Consider the following 20231-nt stretch of genomic DNA (forward strand, 5'->3'; position numbering starts at 1 on the left):
CCGGGGGAGGGGCGCGCAGCGGAGACCGCACGGGCCCGCCGGCCGCCTCGGGAGTTGTCAACTTGACCCAAGTTGCGAGAGGGTGGGAGAGTGGGGTGCGGGGCAGCGGGAGCGCCGGGAAGGGGCGACTCGCTCGGCGCAGTCGACCGCTGCCCAACGGCTTGCAGCTGCCCCCTTGGTCTCGTGTCCCCTGCCCTGCACTCCCCACGGCTGTCACTTGGGCACTGGGCTCCGCAGCGCAGCGCCGCTTGCAAGTCGGAGCGCTCCCGGCCGCCTCTGAGCGGGCTCCACGCTCCGAGCTATATAACCCTCGACCGGGAAGAGCCGGCGGCGGCATCGGCCCTCCCTCCGCTCGGCCCTCCCCGCCCCCGGGCGCACCCCGCCCCCGGCCCAGCCCCCCGCCCGCCCGCAGCCGTCCGCCGAACCGCGGCGGGGCAGCCCCTCTCACATGGCCGTGGCTGCAGCCTCCAGCCCTCGTCGCACCTCCCTACACAGCTCACGCCCCCTGCCTTGGGGTGTCCCGGCCTCCGCTGGCCAGGCCTGACGGTCTGCAGTGCCCGGGCCATCCTCCTCCTGCCGTCGGGTCCTCGCTTGTCCCTATTTCGCCACTTTGGTTAAGCGTGGGACTCGGACGGTCACCCCTGTGATCAGGCGCCGCGGAAGACAGCCCTGCAGGCTGGCGGAACGAATAGAAGGACCTCGGCAGCGCGGCAGTAGAGTGCCGGTTTATGGCTGGGGCTGGCAGAGCCGAGAAGCCCGTCAAAAGCCGGGTCTCGGAAGCGACTTAGAATCGCACCTAACCATCCGGAACGTGGGCCAAAAGGCTCTCGTTTTCCCTGGCTGTAATCACCACTGCAGTGGTTGCCTACAGTCCCAGTCAAGCCTTGCCCTCCCCACGCAGTGAAAATGGGGCATGCCGGGATTTGTAGTTCGCGCCTGTGTGGCGTGTCATTTGCGTACATTACTGGGTGGAATACGAGAAGGTACCCTGTCAACGCAGCCTAGAGACTAGGACCCCGAGTAGTAAAGGTGTCAGCACTCTGTGCTCTTGTCATATTGATTAAAGAGTCTAGTGGATGCATGTATTTCCCATACAAATTTTACCCGAAAGTCGATCGTAAGGGGCTGAATCAGGCAGTTCTCAATTTTGCGTCTGCAAGACGAGTTCTCAGTTCCGAGTTCTTTTCTGGCTTATCCTGGGACACCTCTGAGTTGTGGGGCTTCGCTCTTGTCGTCTTTAAGTGGACAGCGCGCATGCGCAAACTTCCTCTTTTTCCGGCTGGAACCATGGAGGGTGCAGAGTAAGTAGCTCCTCGCCCACTCGAGAATCCTTCTCCATCCACGAATCCAGCGACTTTTTGTCTCGTTTTCCCTCGGTCTGGCTGTAGCCTGTACCTTTGCCCATTTGTCTGTGTGTTTGTGACGCCCTGTGACGCTGGTGGGGGCGCCGGGCAAAGATAGGATGCAGATGGCCTTGGGTCAGAGGTTTTGGAGATACTGGGAACGCGGTGTGAAAGCCTAACTACGTGCGGGACCGGCGAGTTTTCCAATTCCCTTTCAAGGGAGGTGCAGAACCTTTGAATTGCGGTCATCTTAGCTCGTATTTGGCCCAGTCGTCCCCGTCGTCAGGCCTTTGCTTTTAGCATGTGGAACTTCAGACCTGAACCAAGGTGGTAGCTGGGAGGTGTTTGTTTGTTTGTTAATTTTCTTGAGAATTCCAGGCCCCCTTCTTGCAGTAGTTTCTCAGTCTGTGTTAACTTTGTTGTGGATATTTTAGTTGTCGGAGGTCAGGACAGATGTGAATTTATTGTATTTTCTGTGAATTCTGTGTATTTAAGTGAAGTGGTCTGTGTTAAAGGCGAAGATTATCGGTATAAAAACTCTCTAAACTCTATTTTTCACCATAACCTGCTAGAGAGCAGCTGAAGATAGAAATGTTTAGAGCCAGTGACGGTAGTGCTGCTAAATGGCAAAGCCTGTGCAATACAAGAGTAATGCGGTATTGTGTGCTGTTTGAACTATTAATAAAGTTCTGCTTGCTAACGCCAGAGAGAAGAAAAAGAAGGTTCCTGCTGTGCCGGAAACTCTCAAGAAAAAGCGAAGGAATTTCGCAGAGTTGAAGATCAAGCGTCTGAGAAAGAAATTTGCCCAAAAAATGGTAGGTAAATTTTTTTAAGGCACTTAACCTGTAAAGAGAGGCCTTGTGTTTAGGTTGAAAATAGGTGAGTGTTCTTTCTCAGCAAGGCTTGTGAACTTCACCTACTGTACCAGTGAGCTGGATCATCGGCTTTTTAAAAGTGTTTTTAATTGGAGGTAGTGTCTGTACGTTGAAATGTTAACGCATGCTCTGACAAGGAAAAGTTTCAAGGGGAAATTACTCTTTCTTCTGAAGAACGGGTGGTGGTGACTGTATTTGGGAGCTAAGAATCAGATGAGTAACTGGTATTGGTTTTCAGCTTCGAAAGGCAAGGAGGAAGCTTATTTATGAAAAAGCTAAGCATTACCACAAGGAATACAGGCAGATGTACAGAACTGAGATTAGAATGGCTAGAATGGCAAGAAAAGCTGGCAACTTCTACGTACCTGCAGAACCCAAACTGGCATTTGTCATCAGGATCCGAGGGTAAGTTCAGTTTTAACCGCATTCTGGTTTTGAAGGGAAAGTTACACAGTCTCAGCAAAACTTCCCGTTAACTTCTTGGGAGCGTTGGTTCTGGAACATTGGAATAGAGATATTTTGGTCATAGCTAGAACGGGGTGGGGGGGGGTGGGTAGTATTTTAATGGTTTAGTTGCAAGTGCTGTGTCCAAAGCTCTCTGAGCATCTGAGTTTTGTTCAGTGTCCTGGATATTATTTTCAAAAAAAAGCTAACAAAGACAAATACAAAGGTAGGATGGGGTAAAAGGGCCTCGGGAAGTTTGAAGTGTCAAAGGTATGTATCAAAGGTATGTATGTATCTTTCACTTATTTGTGAAAGAGGCAGGTTGGGACACCGGCTAGAATAAGCTAAGAAATGCCAGTGGTCTTCGTAACAATTCCTGTTTATTTAGGTGGGACTTGAGTTGTGCCGAATCATAATGGTTACTTTCTTATTCTCTATTAATAATTGGGTTAAAGCTCAGTGCATTTAGTCCTTTTTTTTTCACTGCAGTATCAATGGTGTGAGCCCAAAGGTTCGAAAGGTGTTGCAGCTTCTTCGCCTTCGCCAGATCTTCAACGGCACCTTTGTTAAGCTCAACAAGGCTTCAGTTAACATGCTAAGGATTGTGGAACCATATATTGCATGGGGGTAAGTCTGTCTTTTCCTTTGAGTTCTTTTTGGCAAATTGGCTCTGTTGACGAGGTGCATTTGAGGTGTTCTGATGGTGATAACCTTATTATATTTGGTCATTTATGTCTGTTTTTCATATATCAGGTACCCAAACCTGAAGTCAGTGAATGAATTGATCTACAAGCGTGGTTATGGCAAAATCAACAAGAAGCGAATTGCCCTGACAGATAACACATTGATCGCTCGATCTCTTGGTAGGTTCTACCTATTTGGGGAAAGGTTTGATAATTAGACAAAGTTGATTTTTCTATCAACGAATCTTCCCATGTTCTCTACAGTGCAGAAGTTTATGGAAGATGTAAGTTAAGATTTCGTTGGCTTGAGTATTTGTAAATACAGCCGTGTATTTCCTTCTTTGTTGCTTTATTCTTAATTTACTTTAAACTATCATAGCCTCTGATTGTCCTTGCTGGATATCTTAATCTGTAAAAACAGCTAGCAATTTTTAATGATCTTAATGTTCAGGTAAATACGGCATCATCTGCATGGAGGATCTGATTCATGAGATCTACACTGTTGGAAAACGTTTCAAAGAAGCAAACAACTTTTTATGGCCCTTCAAGTTATCTTCTCCACGAGGGGGAATGAAGAAGAAGACCACCCATTTTGTAGAAGGTGGAGATGCTGGCAACAGGGAAGACCAGATCAATAGGCTTATTAGAAGAATGAACTAAGGTGAGTAGCTTCATCTCGATAGAAGTTTACTTAGTAATAAGGGTAAAAGTGGTGTTAGTCTCCTACTTTTTCCGTTAAATGTTGATAAGGGTCTGGTTGGGTTCTAAGCAATATTGTTTAAGGGGGAAAAGCCAACCATGTTATCTGTACAGTTGGTTTGATTGTTCCTTCCTTTTGAGGGCATTATGGAGGAAAGAAAAGGCCCAGGGTTTTATCCTACTTAATGGAAATTGAAGTACTTTCTTATAATTTACTCATTTATGTTAATTCTAATCTATCGAGGTGGTTTCTTTAATGAGTTTTTTTTCCCCCCCTTTCAGGTATCCACCATGATTATTTTTGTAATCTGGTCAGTTAATAAAGGACTACTTTCAAATTAAAATGTGTTGTGACTTTTTGCTAGACTCTGCTGACCTTTAACTATTGGGACAAATCTTGATGTGTGATAAGAGTAAGCCATCTTTTTCTTAAACTTTTAAAATTTTTATTTATTTTGAGAGAGAATCCCAAGCAGGCTCCAGGGATCGAATGAACTGTGCCAAGTTTTGCCTTTGTGTACGAAACTGGGGTCTGGTTTGTATTTTGGTGGAAAACATTCCTTGGGTTTATTAAAAACTCTTTTGTGAAAAGAAAATATCTTTTCACTTTTTTTTTTTTTTTTTAATTTTTCACTTTTCAATTGTGCCACTGAGTTAGCCAAGATGGGTCTGTTCTAAGAAAGCCTGTTTCATAGACTTATGTGCATGATTTATAGGTAAGGTAATAAAAATTGAATTATACTGTTGATGAAATTCCATCTGCTGAGGCTTGGTTTTTCTATAAAATAGTGTGTGAACATGTTTTCCTTTTGCATTCCTTTTTTGTTTTTTGCTGTGTATCTTCACCTATCCAGGTGAGTTTCTGATAATACCATTATATATGTTAGAAAAGGAAAAATGAAATTGCTGCCCATGGATGCCACTTATTTTGGAGCACCCTCAGAACTCCTAATGAAACTAGTGAGCAAAAGCTTGAAATAGAAAAGATTAGGTATTTTATACGTAACATTTTTATATATTGTATATATCTCAGATTAGTGAGCTGCAGGTTTTCGGTATAGAACATGTGAAGTAAGTACATCTAATAAAAGAAGTTTTTGCAGTCTTCATTGTGCCAGTGGTGTGATGAACAGGTGCCCTGTTCATTCCTTTGACACTTGCACTAGGATCATTACTTCTTAGTATTTATATTTAGTAATTCAAATTCTCTAGACTTGGAAGCAATCTCTCTGAATTAGTGAGTTTATGGTCAGTGAATTCAGAAAAATTGAGAAGATTCTTTATAAAATCAGTGTTACATGTTTGAGTGTGGCAGGGTTTTGCAAGAAATAGGGTATCTTGGTAAACACTATGAATAGTCTGGTACATTTGTCAATAGCCCACGAATGGTGGACACATCACGCAAAGTAGCGAAGCTTTTGAAGCTGGTAAGGAATAGGAACGTGTAGGATAAAACTGACAAAGTATATTGGCTGTATGTGTGTTCTCTGCAGGCACTTTTCTGTTTTCCCTCTGGGAAATCCAGTTCTCCATATAAATTACTTTCAAAGTGGGGCCAGAGGCTGAGTAGGGAGGAGTTGGCAGATGTCTAATACCACCATAGAAAACTCTCAAACACTTGCTTCAGAAAAGGGGTATGAAAATATTTTGTGAACTGTTAAAACTTCATGAAATGCAGCTGGAAAAGCTAACTTAGAAAAGCTACCTCCTAAAATGTCACCTAAAAGGGACTGTCCACTAGAAGGCTAACCAAACTTTGAAAGTCTGGGTCCTGCCCAGCAGGTTGTCCTACAAAAATTCACCCCACAAATGTAAATTTGCATTTCTACCCTTTAACATTCCAGCTTCATAAAAATCTTCTGCTAATTACCCCAGTCTCTTCAAGTTGCAAAGTTTAGTTGTGCTCACTGGTTTTTTAGCAGGTGTTCCCTCAAATTACTTACCTTTGAAAGTTCCTTCGTGGTTGGCTGGATTGAGTGCTGGCTCTGAAGCCAAACTGGTTCATACCCAGCCTTCACTTAATCATTTGGGCCAATAAATCTGTTTCTTCGCAAAATAGGGGAAATTGTGCATAATACCATAGGATTTTAATGTCAGTTCATGTAAAACGCTTACAGCAGTTCCTGGCTAAAAGTACTAAGTAAATACTATGCAACGTGAGCACCTTGCAGGGGGATACAAATGGAGATGGCCTCTACTTTCTCGTGTGTCAGTCTAACGGGCAAGGTAGACAACGCAAGTAATGTGAGATAAGTGCTACAGGGATGTCTAGATGTATCTGCTTTTTGGGGTGTTGGGACAACCTGTGGGGGAAATTGACAACATTCTACCCCCACTGTTTGCATTACAGATTTGGTATCAAACCAGCCAAAACATTGCTTTCATACAGTGCCTCCCTTCTCTAGGGTAATAAAACATGTAAGGCCAGCCTTTTTGTCCCTCCTAACCAGTACCTGACAGAGTAGGTGCTAAGTTTTTGTTTACTGTTGGTGCTGTAACAAATTACAAACTTTGACTTAAAACTCAGATTTATTGTCTTTAACAATTTCAGGGTTTAAGAAATCTAGATTTGGTTTTACTGGGCTAAATCGGTGTCAGTAGGCCTGCCTACCCTAGCTCTGAAGGCTAGAAGAGAATCATTTTCTTCCATTTTCTAGCAACCACTTGGCATTTCTTGGCTTATAGGCAGGCCATGGTTCAGTCTTCAAAGTGTAATCAATCTCTCCTTCCATTCTTCCATCATCACTGGCTCTGATCCTCTGCCTCCTGCCTCTTATAAGAACCCTTGTGATCAAATTGTGCCACCCAGATAATCCAGGATAATCTCTCCATCTCAAATTCCTTAATTTAAGTACATCAGCAAAGTCTCTACATTAAGCAGCGTGTTGGCAGGTTCCAGAAATCATGGCAGGGAAGTGTTTTGGGAGGGCTATGTGATCTTTATAGCTGGTAGCTATATTTTTTCTTGTTCCTCAAAAATGACAAGCTTCTAATGTAGGGTCTTGGCCCTTGTAATCTTCTGTCTGGAACACTCAGCCCTCAGGTCTTTGTACGTTGTTTCTTTTTCGTTCTGGAAAAGGGTTTTTTCTCTGACACATCTCCATATAACCCTGTATTTTTCATAGTACTTTTTATTACCTGCAATACTTTTTCCATTTATTCTTGTTGCTTTTCACAGCCACTCAAAGTTTTGAGAATATGTACCGAAACCACTGTAAGGTTTGAGCATTTGCCTTCTGTTCTAGCACTTAGAATAGACCTGTTGCATTGCAGGCCTTTTGCTTTTTTGATTGACTCAAGCCTCTTAAGAGTAATAGCAATTTTGGGGCGCTTGGGTGGCTCAGTCCATTAAGTGTCAAACTTCAGCTTAGGTCATGATCTCGCGGTTCGTGAGTTCAAGCCCTGCATTAGCTCTGCTGACAGAGCCTGGAGCCTGCTTTCCATTCTGTGTTTCTTTCTCTCTCTCTCTCTCTCTCTCTCTCTCTCTCTCTCTCTCTCTCTGCCCTTCCCCAGCTTGCACTCTCTCTCTCAAAAATAAGTAAACACTAAAAGTAAATGAATGAACCAAAAAGTAATAGCAATTTAAAATTTGGATTTTCCAGTTGCTGGCATGTTATTCTTGATGAATGCTGAGAGGAGTGGCGCCTGCATTGTGGGTTCATGGGTATATGTATTACTGTAAAGGACTCAAAAAGTGAGTTATTGTGTAGGGATAATAGTTTGTGAAAATAGAACAGCGTGTTAGGGGAATATAGGAGATGGTTCATGCTGTGCAGATTGGGAAATTTCACAAAGGAGGTAGAATTTGGACACCTGGTGATAGAAGAGCAGGCAGGAGCCAACAGTTGGGAGACAATGCAGTGGCAGATGTGATAGCAAAACTCAAGAGCAGACCATTTAATAACAGTTGATCACGTATTGACTGCTAGTGTACACTTAATCCACATAATCCTCCCTCAGTTGCCTCCATTTTGCAATCACAAAACCGATTAATTGGGGGATGGGTCCCAGGGCTTGCCCTTTAAATTCTCCACGTGAGTTTTAATGTGCAGCCTATTCCATTAGGTAAGTATACCACTGTCCCCATTTTTAAGATGAGGGGTTAACTTTCCCTTCCCCAGGATCACCCAAATAAGTGGTGTGGCTAGTATTAGGTTCCAGGCCTAATTTGAGTTTTCTTAACCAGAGGAGCTAAGGAAGGTGAGTAGGGAGCTTGATGAAAACAGAAAAGTGTGTTTGGGAGCACCTTCAGTTTTGTGGAACCTGAAACCGTGTATTTTACTAGGGCTAAACTTGCAGCCCTATTTGGGGTCAAGAAATGGAGGCAGAGGGTTTAGAATATAATTTGGCAAAAGTATTGATGCTAAGATCCTACCGCGCAAGTCAAGGTGCTAGGCTTAACGGGAGAGGACACCTAACCTTTCACCAAAGAACTTAGACAAAGGACATATAGAACATGGAATGCGGGTTGCTATGGTGAGGGGACTGGGGGTGGGGGGTGGGGCGGGGATGACTGTCACTTAACCTAAGATGGGCTGGGCAAGTATTGCTGGGCTGTTTGAAAGTTCCAGACTCATCAATACACCGGAGAGCCTGGTTAGTTTGAATCTTAAAAATGCAACCCAGGGAACTGCATATCACCAACCTGGTCCAGCCGCCCACTACCCACCCTGTCGATGCATGACACAACTTTTCGTGCCCCACTGACCTTGTGCCACCACTGACTCCTATACACCCGGCCTTGTTTCAGCACCCTCCCTCCCACCCCTGCAGCTGTGACTGCAAAGGCCGTGGCACCGATAGTAGTTGTCGAGTGAGTCTTAGCGGCCTCCTAGCCGCCCAAGTGCTTTCCTGGCGCGGCACCCCAACTGTTGGTCCCTGCTACTGGGGCCGCGGCCGGTGACCTCGCGCGGGAGGCAGCCGGAAGCCCCTAGCGCCTGGCAACCGGCACGCAACGGGCGGGCGGGGCTGCAGCCACCGGAGCCGCAGGCCGGGCCGGGCGGGGCTGAGCGGCGGGCGTGCCGCGCTCCCGAGCGTCGCCGGGCTGCCGGCCGCCGAGCATGTTCGCCCCGAGAGCCGCGCCCCTGAGAGCGACGGGCTGCCCGCCCCGCCCCGCCGCCACGGCCAGCCCGGCGTCCAGGCCGGGTTGAGCCAGGGGCTCGGGTCAGCTGGGGGCCGTCGCTGGCTCCCGCGCTGTCCGCTGCCTCCGTTGGTCCCGCCGCGGGAGCCTCAGACCTGGGCACCACCGCCGAGGTCCAGGCACGCGAAGAAGCCCCGCCCCTCCGCGGTGGATCTGTGGGGACAGTGAGTGCGGGCGATCTCCGGGGGAGCCCCGGCCGAGGGGCTCCGGGGGGGCAGAGGACCTTGCAGGGGCAGGGCTGAAGGGGAGGTGGGGGCCCAAGAGGTCAGCTGGTCAGGCCCCTTCCTGGGCAGGGGAAACTAGCCCAGCGAGGCTCGTGGGTCACTCCAGGGATTCTCTTGACGCACTTGGAGGGGAGCTGGGGGGTATGCGGGGGCTGAAGGACCGGACCAAGCCTGCTGGGCGGGGTCGGGTGAAGCGGAGAGACAGGACGAAACCCGGGCACTGAGGACCGGCCTGCCAGATCTGTACGTGTCCACACTCCTCAAGCTCCATACAGGCTGTAGCGTGGACATCCGTGCGTCAAGTGGACACGCCCTTACAGGGTGGCCCTCCAGCCCGCCCAGGATTTAAACTGAAGCGGGGCGAGGGAGAATGTGTTTACCCTCTGCCCTTGACTGCCACCATACTTCCCTCACTTTCCCTCTTGCACCCCGCCCTGTGCAGCAGAGCTTGGGACGGTCAGCGTCTTAGCTCTGGCCCCGTTTTCACCGCCGATTTTGCTTTGTGCCATTTCTGATTTACCTGGAGTTTGTTGTTGGTTACTTTTTTCGTGGGTTAAAAATACTAGAAAAAAATTGTGCAATGTAAAGAGTCTGTTCTATTGTATGGGTCATTCTGCCCTACAACCTTTTTGGGGTCATTAAACATGAAAACGGAAGCCTCTGTCCAAGAAATGGAATTTGGCCACCATTTTCAGGGTATTGTCCTCTGCGAAGCACAAGAATTCCTGCCCTGCTTTGACTTTTATCTGCATTGCTAATGGTGAATTTAAATCGCCCTTTCCGGCGGCATTTCTTCAAAAATACTCCTGACATTTCTTTTTTTAAGTTCTTACATTTTTGAAATTACATTATAATACATTAGTAGTTGTCATTCAAACAGAAGTATATAGCCTTAGAGATGAAAGCCCTCTTTACCTTTTCCTTCTTTCTTTCTAAGACTTCTTAGAATTATTTTAGTGTTTATCTTTCTACTCTTTTTGCATCTGTTTTTTCTATCATCATTGGAATCATATCTTTTGAGAAGTTGTCCTTTTCACTTGACATGTGGCAGATACCTTTCCTCTCAGTTTATTTAGGTCTGCATTGATGTGGTAGAGGTGATCCGTATGTAATTTATTGTATTGTAATTTACCTAACCATTCCTCATTAAGATTGGTTCCAATCTTTCCTTATTACAAATAATGCAACGGTGAACATTCCCATACATGGGAACAGTTCTATAAAATGAATTCCTTGAAGCAGAATTGCTGGGTCAGATGTGTGTATGTAAAAAATTTTTGGTAGCATCTTGCCTTACAAAAACTCTTTACTAATTTATATTTCCATCAACAGACCGTGTTGGGAAAAATCTGTGTTCATTATTATTTAAAAAAAAAATTAAAAACATAGTTTCCACTTGCTGTATGTTTATCACATGTCCAGCACTGTGCTGAAAACTTTACATGCATTTTGAAATTTAATTCTCACTAACCCTATGAGAATCTGAGGCACTGTTATTTTCTTCATGACCCTATAGTTATGCAGCCACTGAAGGGCAGAATCAAGATTAGCATCCAGACTCATTTTACTCCAATTAAATAAAATGTGTTCTTTGTTGGGTATGAATTCCTGGTCAGTAATTGACCGGAGAATTGTGTTTCATCGGGTTGTTTGAAGATTAAATGAGATCGTGCTTTTGGTGCTACAGTGTTATTAGCAGCTCTTTCCGCTCCCAACTCCTATAGAATTGGACACGGTGCAGTGCTTTCGATGATTCTCGTTTCTCTGTATTGTCTGCCTCTCCAATCACCTCTCAGCCTTTTCTTTATCTTCCTCGTTTGTGTACATTTTAAGGAAATCTGGCTTTCTTCTCCCTCTCAAGTCTTCTTTGGCAACTTTAATCCAGTCTCTGGCCTTAATTCTTACTAGGTGAACAGATAACTCAAAATTTCTTCTCCCAACCAAAGCTACAGTCCTCAATTCCTACAATTTAGATCCAGTTTCCATAGCTCAGCCTGGATGTCCCGCACTCCTTTTATCTAAAACTGAGCTCTCTGTTGCTCTCCACCCCTAGACTAGCAATTTCTCTTTGCATGTAATTCATAATTCTCTTGGTCACCCAAGTTCACAGTCTCAGTCATCTTTGACTCTTTTGTCTTTGCTGTACCTCCTAAACTCAATCAACTTGTATTCTCACTGTTGCTACTCTAATGTAAGCCCTCTGGCTTCTTTTTAGTATAGTAACCTCTTAACTTAGATCCAGTCTCTGCCAGATCAATCTTCCTAAAGCTTAGCTGTGAATTTGCCGCACCTCTGTTCAAAACCCCACCAGTGCCTTCCTGTTGCTCAAAGAAGGAAGTGCAAACCACATTGGCTGGCATTCAGGTTCGTCTGTGATCTCCCCAATCTGCCATTTCTTTATCTCTCACAGCACCCCTATCTGAACCCCCTCTGTTCTCCAGGGCATCTTTCACATCTATATCTTTTCCTGGAATGCCCATACCAACATTTCTGCCTGTCTAAATTCTATCTGAATGTCATTTTCTAGCTTTTCCAAGTCTTCTTGGAACTTCTATGTGAAAATAATATCTGCCTTCTTTTAACCCTCCTGATGTGAGATAGCTATCTCCCCTCAGGCTGTAATGTCACACTTTGCCTTCTCTTACAGTTGTATGAGTGGCTACTGTTTTTCCTTTTGGATTGGAACTTATGTGAAGGCAGAATCTCTATTTAGTTCATCTTCGTATTTGTCATGCACATGGCATATTGATTCGCACATAGTACATGCTTAGTATATTTGAATAAGTGAGCTAATGTCGTCACACTTGGGCATGTATTAGTCTGTTGCTAGATATGATGACAAACAGACCTCAACGTTTTAGTGACTTAACATGCAAAAGTTTATTCTTGCTCACCTAGCAATTCCAAGGCAGGTATTCCTGGTCAGCAGGCAGCTTTGTGCCAATTGGTTGCAGGACCCAGACTCTACCATTTATTAACACTTCCCTATTATGTCACTGCAGTCAGCAGAAGGGAAGGGAGAAAGTACGGAGAAAGCGGACCTGCTTCTTAAAAGCTTCTTGCAGAGAGTACTACACATTACACTCACTCAAGTTCTGATCACGGGGAGGTAGCCATTTCTCAGAAACAACTCTATTCTCTGGAGGAGCAAGAGTTTTAGTAGACATTCCACCTTCTGTGTCACAATTTCTACTTAGGAAAACCCATGGGACTGCGCTTGACCATCCCTCGCTCAAAACAAAAGCAAGGCTCCCACTTTCCCAATCTGGTTAGGTTAGCAAATGCTCTCTGTTGTACCACAGAAATGAAACACAGCTTTATCATCAGGATTTATCATCATGGGGGCGCCTGGGTAGCTCAGTCGGTTGAGTGTCTGACTCTTGATCTCAGCTCAGGTCATGATCTCACAGTTCGGGATTTCAAGCCCTGCGTGGGGCTCGGTGCTGACAGAACAGAGCCTGCTTGGGATTCTCTCTCTCCCTCTTTCTCTCTCTCTCTGCCCCTCCCACACACTCTCTTTCTCTCTCAAGGTAAATAAATAAACTTAAAAAGAACTGTTTATCGTAATGAACTATAGCTGCTTGTTTACTTTGTTCCCCCCAACATGCTATACGCTTTTGCGTCTTCATCATTTTCGTATTTTAGCTCCTAGAACAATGACTGGCATTGTGGATAAATAAATAACTAGCTTTCTCACTGAATCCACAACTTGTCTTTATGTTCACTTGATAAATATTTTGCTTTAAACAAAGCTAAAAATAAAGATAATCTTACCATCTGCCCTTTGATGCTTTGGTTATTTTCAGCCTTTTTTTTTCTATTATAAAAAATGCAGAATTTGACATCCTTGAAGATAAATATTTGTATATATCAATGATCCTTCCTTTAGGATAAATACTTGGAAGTGGAGTAGATGGGCCAAAAGTATGTAAGATTATAAGGACATATATGTTGCTAGATTGCTTTCTGGAAGTATTAGACCCATACATACACTGAAACTTTATGAGACCACCTGTTTTCCTTGAGCCCCATCTTACATTGTCTACTATTAGAGAAAACTCCTTGCCATTTTGGTTGGCAGAAGCCGTAGCTCATTATATTATTTTGCTTTTATTTGAGAACTAGTGAACTTTTATTGACCATTTGTATTTTTTTTTTTTTTTTCTGAAATGAACTCTCTGTTCTTTAGTAAACACATTTTCTATAGGGTCATTTTCTTTTTCTCTTTTTTTCTTTTTTTTTAAATTGAAAAAATATTTGGTTTTTATTTAAGAGACAGAGGGAGAGAGAGATGGTGCCTGAGTAGGGGAGGGGTAAAGAGACAGAGACACAGAATCTGCAGCAGGCTCCAGGCTGCAAGCTGTCAGCACAGAGCCCGACGCGGGGCTCAAACTCACAAACTGCGAGATCATGACCTGAGCCGGTTGGTTCCAATTGGTGCCATCCACTTGAACTATGGCAGGAAAGGAGTTTGCTGTTAAACCCTGCCAAAGTTGGACGCTTAACCAACTGTGCCACCCAGACACCCCTTTTTTATTTTTAAGTATCTTTATATATAAAAGAAATCAAATTCATCAGTGTTTTTATGTCCTCATTTGAAAAGTTATGGGAACTTCTGAGCAGTGTGGCAGAATGAGCTGACAGGGAAGGGAGTCCATTGTATTTCAGTATATTTCCAATGCTGGGTAAAATATAATAAGATAATTTATGGAAATGTAGCTGAGCTAGAGACCATGGGAAGGAAATCCCCAGGTGCCACAAATGAAGGAATGCTCACATAGGAAGCCACTGTTGAGCATCTGCCGAAAGCTGGAAGTCACAAAGGAGTACTGTTCCAGTTACTATGACTGCATCACAAATTTCTCCAAAACTTAGTCATGGAAAACAACCATTTATTGTGCTCAGGGATTCTGTGGGTCAGGAATTCGGACAGTGCACAGCAGGGACAGCTTGGCTCTGCTTCATGATGTCTGGGGCCTCAGATGGAAGAATTGAAAGCTTGGGGCTAGAATCACCTGCAGGCTCATTCATTCCCATGTCTGATGGTTGATGCTGGCTGTGGACTGAGACCTTAGCTGTGCATGTCAGCTGCAACCTTATATGGTGGCTTCTTCTTGTCACCTGGCTTCCTCACAAAATGGTGGCTGGATTTCAAAGGTGAATATCCCAAGAGAGAGCCAGCGAAAGTTCTATGGCCTTTTATGCCCTAGCCTTGGAAATCATGCAGTGTCACTTCTACTATACTCATTGACTCACGAAGTTAGTTTCAGGGAGGGGGAACACAGACCTCACCTCTTGAAGGAGGAATGTCACTATCACATTGAAGGAAGAACATGTAGGAATAGACATGTTTTAGTGCATCCTTCTTTGAAAAATACAACCTGGTAAAGACACTGAGATGATAACTAGAAAAATGCCCCCTCATTGGCCTGAGGAGGTTATAAGGAAGCTTGCCATCCATTTGAACTATGGCAGGAAAAGAGTTCACTGTTAAACCCTGCGCATAGACTCCGCACAGCTTCATACCCACACAGCTCAAGTCTGGTGTCTGGTGTCACATTACCACATGCTTCAGAGACCACAGTCCAGGAAATTGACATATTAACTGGTCTGGCACCTCCAAAACCCAGGGCGAGACAGAGACTAATGGAAAACTCTGTATAGCAAAGTTCTCATAGCTCAGGGAATACTAGACTCCTATAAATAGCAATCTCTTTAAAGATGAGCTCACAAAGTTTACAAATTATATAAGGAAATAAGCCCCAAAGAAGGAGACTTGGCAGATACAGGAAATGGGAGATGTAAACCACCAAACTGAATAGAACATCATGGGAAAATAGTTAAATTTGTAATATTCAAGGAGACGAAGGCATGGAAACCATAAGGCAAGAGCAGGACAGTATGAAGAAAAAGAGGAGAGGTCTAGGGTTACAGCTTTACCCCGAAAGGAAAAGAGGAAGAGAGGAAGAGGTGTTGAGTCAAGCTGTACCTCTCATACCCAGCCATTACTTGATTCTTGGCCTATGATAATAATCATGATAATTATGATAATAATAGCAGCCATCACATGTTTCTGCATATAAAGACACCTTTACTGCAGTCTGAACTGAAGGTTCGTTTTTGAGAAGTAAAGCAGCATACTAGGCATTTAGCTAGATGCTTTTTTAAAATTACCTTTAAACTTCACAATAACTCTGTAAGGTAGAGCTTATTAGTTCCCTAGGTAGGGAGACTGAGGCATGGAAAGTTTAATAAAATAAATATTTTTCCCTATCCAGGAACAGATGACAGGAATAGGGATTATATAGGTGGATGGGATGTATTGTAAGTAAGTTGCTGTCAGAAAAATGGCACCAATAGAAATGCTTCACTCAGGGTTGGCACACACCTCCAATTTGTAAAAAAACAATTATCTGTGAAGTATAATAAAGCAAAGAACAATAAAAGAAGATAAGCCTGTACATGTGTGTATTATACATATTTAATATATTTAGGTTCATTGCAGTTAATATTCTTATTCACGCTTATAATTCTCATTTTTGGTCGGTTGGGAACCTTTTTAGGTTTATGACTAATGATTATAATCTTCATTGATAGATTACTAAGTCTCTGGAATGGCAGTATGTTCTAGGCTCGTCTTGTACATTTCCTTCCACAGACCTGGAATCAGCTATTTCTTCAAGGGGCCCTGGTTGTCTGTGGCTTAAAAAAAATTTTTTTTAATGTAAATCCAAGTTAGTTAATATATAGTATAATAATGATTTCAGGAGTAGAATTTAGTGATTCATCACTTACATACAACACCCAGTGGTCATCCCAACAAGTGTCCTCCTTAATGTCCATCACCCATTTAGCCCATCCCCCCACCCAACACCCTGCCAGCAACCGTTTGTTCTCTGTATTTAAGAGTCTCTTACAGTTTGTCTTCTTCTGTTTTTATATTGTTTTTGCTTTCCTTCCCGTATGTTCATCTGTTTTGTTTCTTAAATTCCACATATGAGTGAAATCATATATTTGTCTTTTCTGACTTATTTCCCTCAGCATGGTACACTCTAGTTCCATCCATATTGTTGCAAATGGCAAGATTTCATTCTTTTTGATCACCAGTAATATTCCATTGTATATATATACCAAATCTTCTTTATCTGTTCATCTGTCGATGGACATTTGGGCTCTTTTCCATGCTTTGGCTATTGTTGATAATGCTGCTATAAACATTGGGGTGCGTGTGCCCCTTCAAATCAGTTTTTGTATTTGTGGGTTTTTTAAGTCACATTTTAATTATTAGGTTTAGTGGACAGAGATAGAAAACAGTTTTTTTGTCTTTTTTCTTTTTTAGATGAAAGTCTTATACTTCCAATTCGTAGTTGGGACTTCAGGGTTTTTGCTTAATTTTATTGATGTTAAGTCTGTATCTTTTTCTCCCACTCTAAAAATCCTGGTTCCCATCAGCACCAGTATAAATGTTCATTTACTCAACCAGCTATCTTGAACTATAAAGTAGATACTATATATTGAGGGCATTGGAGCAGTAAGATAGAAGTGTATGGGGGTCCCTGATATCTTGGCACCAAAGCTTAGGTGTCTGGCCAGGCTTTTATCTGAGGAAAAATCTTTTGTTTAAGCACATATTTTGGATTTTCTAAACTTTGAAGACTGAATAGTACAGGTAACTACTATGGATTTCCAATTTTTAAAGGATTAGTGTATGGCAAATGCATTTAATACCAACATATTCCTGAACTTACTGTTGTCTTTGATACAGAAGACTTTTCAGAGTATTTTTCTCCCTCAAATGTTACCAAGAATGTCAACAGTTATTACTGTATTGTAGAATTGTGAAGATCTCAATTGTAGTATATTATCCTTTTTTTGATTTTTAGAAACTGGTTTTGAGGGAGTGAATAAATTTTTATGTCTACTTAATAGAATTAAAAGTTGTCTCCAACACATATTTTATATAGGCTATGATGTAGTGTTATGTATTGAATTTTGTCCCCCACCCCAAATTCATATGTCAAAGTCCTAATTCAACCTCAGAATGTGACCTTATTTGGAGATAGGATCTTTACAGAGGTAATCAAGTTAATATGAGGTCATTCAAGTGGGCCCTAACCTAGTGTGACCAGTGCCCTTATAAAAAGGGGTAATTTGGACACAAGATATGTACAGTGGGAAGGTGACGTGAAGACAAAGGGAGAGGACAGCCTTCTACAAGCTGAGGAGAAAGGCCTGGGACAGATCTTTTACTCACAGCCCTTAGAGCAACCCAACCCTATTGACACTGATTTTGAACTTCCAGCCTCCAGAACTGTGAGACCCTAAATCTCTGTTGTTGAAGCCATCCAGTCTGTGGTATTTTGTTATGGAAGCACTGGCAAACTTATATGTATTCTTGGTTTTTTTGCACTGTTTCCTTATTCTGCCTGCTGTTGTTTAATAGAAACATTTTTTAAAAAAATCTTTGATTGTAAAAGGCAGATATTTTTGATTCTCACTCCCCCATCTCCTCCAGGATAATGCTTCATTAGTTCTTTTCCTCTTTTGTATTTTCAATCTCTCCTTTTTGATTGTCTTTATCCTTAGAGGACTATACTCGTGCTCAAGAATCTCTCAGGTTTAAATACAGCTCTTTTGGCAGTATGTTGCTCTCTGATGAAATTGGTCATCACTTCCTTTTCTTTTCCTTTTTTATTTTATTTTTTTTAATGTTTTTTAAAATTTATTTTTGAGACAGAGAGAGACAGAGCATGAGCAGGGAAGGGGCAGAGAGAGAGGGAGACACAGAATCCAAAGCAGGCTCCAGGCTCTGAGCTGTCAGCAGAGAGCCTGACGTGGGGCTCGAACTCACGGACTGTGAGATCATGCCCTGAACTGAAGTCGGATGCCCAACTGACTGAGCCACCAGGCGCCCTCCTTTTTTTATTTTTAAAGTTTATTCATTCATTCATTCATTCATTCATTCATTCATTATTGAGAGAGAGAGACCACAGGAGGGGCAGAGAGGGAGAAGGAGAGAGAATCCCAAGCAGGCTCCACACTGCCAGTGCATAGCCTGACGTGGGGCTTGAACTCATGAACTGTGACATCATGACCTGAGCCAAAGTCAAGAGTCAAACACTTAACCAACTGAGCCACCCAGGCATCCCACCACTTCCTTTTTCTTAAAACTCTCTTTGCCTTTGGTTTTTATTGGCACCCCTTACTTGGTTCTTCTCTTTTGCCTGTCCTTTTTGGTCTTCTCTATGGTCAACAGATTCTTCTTCTGTCTTTCAAATATTAGTTGCCTTGGACTTGCTCTTATTCTTCATAACTCTTCACTTGTACACTCCACTCACCCTGGACAGCCTGATCTGTTCTCAAGGCTCTACCTGTGCTGATGCCTACCAAACTGAATCTCTTGGTTAACCTCACTCCCACCTCTGGATATCCCCTGCTGTGAATGTCACACAGGCACCTCAAACTCGTTTTATGCACAAGTGAATTTCTCTTCTCACTCACACTGGTTCCTCACCCCATCTTCCTAACTTTGTGAATAGTACCAGTCATATAGAGTCCCCAGGTCCTCTGGATGTCACCTCATTCACCTCTACCCAGCTTGGCTTTCAGTCTGCTGTTTCTTTGGTTTAGGCCTTCACTACTAATGGGTTTTGAATGACTAGATTTAGGAGAAAAGAGAGGTTGTCGCTGTTGCCTACCAGCTTTCTACTTTGTGCCATCGAAGGATGGCAATGTCATGTACTATGTTAGGGAATACTGAGGGAAACAGATTTTGATGGGGTTAACATATTTTGAGGGAAAATATCTAATAAGTAGTCATTTATATGTGCCTATTGCTCAGAAGAGAGGCCTGAAGATACAGATTTAGGATTCTTTGAAGAATGTCAAGGAAGACATTGTCACTCTGGCCATGCTTAACTGCTTGCATTCCTTGTATAGAGCACTCTTTTTGATACCCCTGTGTCATCACCCAGCAGTGACACTCTAGAGTGCCCTGACCCACTCCCCCTGACCTGGATTTGGCTTAAGACTTAGCTTAAGGGTCATCTCCTCAAAGCCTTTCCCGAGAATTAACTACTCCCTTCGTGTTTCCACAGCACCCCTTATGCACCTTTTAACTTGAGATTTACTTTTTACCCAACACCAATATATTTTATTTCCCACTCAAAACTTTTTGATGGATTTTCAGTGCACCTAGAATAAAATCCAAACTCTTTATGATGTATAAAGCCACAAAATATCTGATACCTGCTCTCTCTCCAGCCTTATCTTATTCCCCTCTTTGTTGTAAGCCATATATGTAATTTAAAATTTTCTAGAAGCCACATTACAAAGGTAAAAAGAGACAGGTGAAATTAATTTAAATAATCTATTTTACTTGATTCAGCATATCCATATATTATCAACATAAAATCAAAATAAAAATGATTAATGAGATGGTTTACATTCTTTTTTTTCCATTCAAAGTCTTTGAAATCTGCTGTGTATTTCACACTTCCAGTAAATCTCACTTCTGACCAGCCACGTTTCAAGCGCTCAATAGCCACATATGGCTAGTGGCTACTCTATTGGACAGCATAGAAATTGATCTTTTTCTCCTTTAGAACATGCCAACCTTATTCTGGCTTTGGGCTCTTTGCACTCACTGTTCTCTTTGCGGAGAATTCTCTCCCTCCTTACATTTTCTCCGAATATCTCTGCTTCTGGTCCGTTTGGATCTCTGCTCAAGACCACCTCATCTATACGGTCTTCCTTAGCTACCCAGTCCAAAGTACTTCCTTCCCCTTGGCGCATTGCCATGATGAACTATAGTCAATCCTTAA

General features: G+C 43.1%; 2 protein-coding genes across 8 annotated transcripts in view; both read left to right on the forward strand.

The window, feature by feature from the left end:
• Positions 1-446: 446 nt before the first annotated feature.
• On the forward strand, positions 447-4797 carry RPL7 (ribosomal protein L7). 2 transcript variants are annotated; one of them, XM_045454910.1, is made up of 7 exons: positions 447-1301; positions 2050-2158; positions 2457-2623; positions 3152-3289; positions 3416-3525; positions 3797-4006; positions 4327-4797. In XM_045454910.1, exons 1-6 carry the CDS (start codon positions 1081-1083, stop codon positions 4003-4005), a joined length of 954 nt encoding a protein of 317 aa, XP_045310866.1. In that variant the 5' UTR covers positions 447-1080; the 3' UTR covers position 4006; positions 4327-4797. The 2 variants fall into 2 exon arrangements, with proteins under 2 accessions (XP_045310866.1, XP_045310867.1); XM_045454911.1 differs by having other exon boundaries at positions 1299-1670.
• A 4240-nt stretch (positions 4798-9037) lies between these two features.
• CC3H8orf89 (chromosome C3 C8orf89 homolog) overlaps positions 9038-20231 on the forward strand; it is a 30878-nt gene continuing 19684 nt past the window's right edge. For 2 of the 6 annotated variants that reach the window (XR_006706576.1, XR_006706577.1), the window contains exon 1: positions 9038-9348. The gene's annotated coding sequence lies outside the window, so the exon portion shown is untranslated. The remainder of the gene's footprint in view (positions 9349-20231) is intronic. The other 4 variants (XM_045454912.1, XM_045454915.1, XM_045454913.1 and 1 more) reach the window with 3 other exon arrangements.

Source organism: Leopardus geoffroyi, chromosome C3, assembly GCF_018350155.1.
Source record: "Leopardus geoffroyi isolate Oge1 chromosome C3, O.geoffroyi_Oge1_pat1.0, whole genome shotgun sequence".
Classification (NCBI taxonomy): domain Eukaryota; kingdom Metazoa; phylum Chordata; class Mammalia; order Carnivora; family Felidae; genus Leopardus; species Leopardus geoffroyi.

Coding starts and splice junctions, on each gene's coding strand:
- RPL7 (XM_045454910.1), top strand. CDS start 1,081: ATGTATTTCCCATACAAATTTTACCCGAAAGTCGATCGTAAGGGGCTG. Junction 2,159..2,456: donor AGAAATTTGCCCAAAAAATG/GTAGGTAAATTT, acceptor ATTGGTTTTCAG/CTTCGAAAGGCAAGGAGGAA. Junction 2,624..3,151: donor TTTGTCATCAGGATCCGAGG/GTAAGTTCAGTT, acceptor TTTTCACTGCAG/TATCAATGGTGTGAGCCCAA.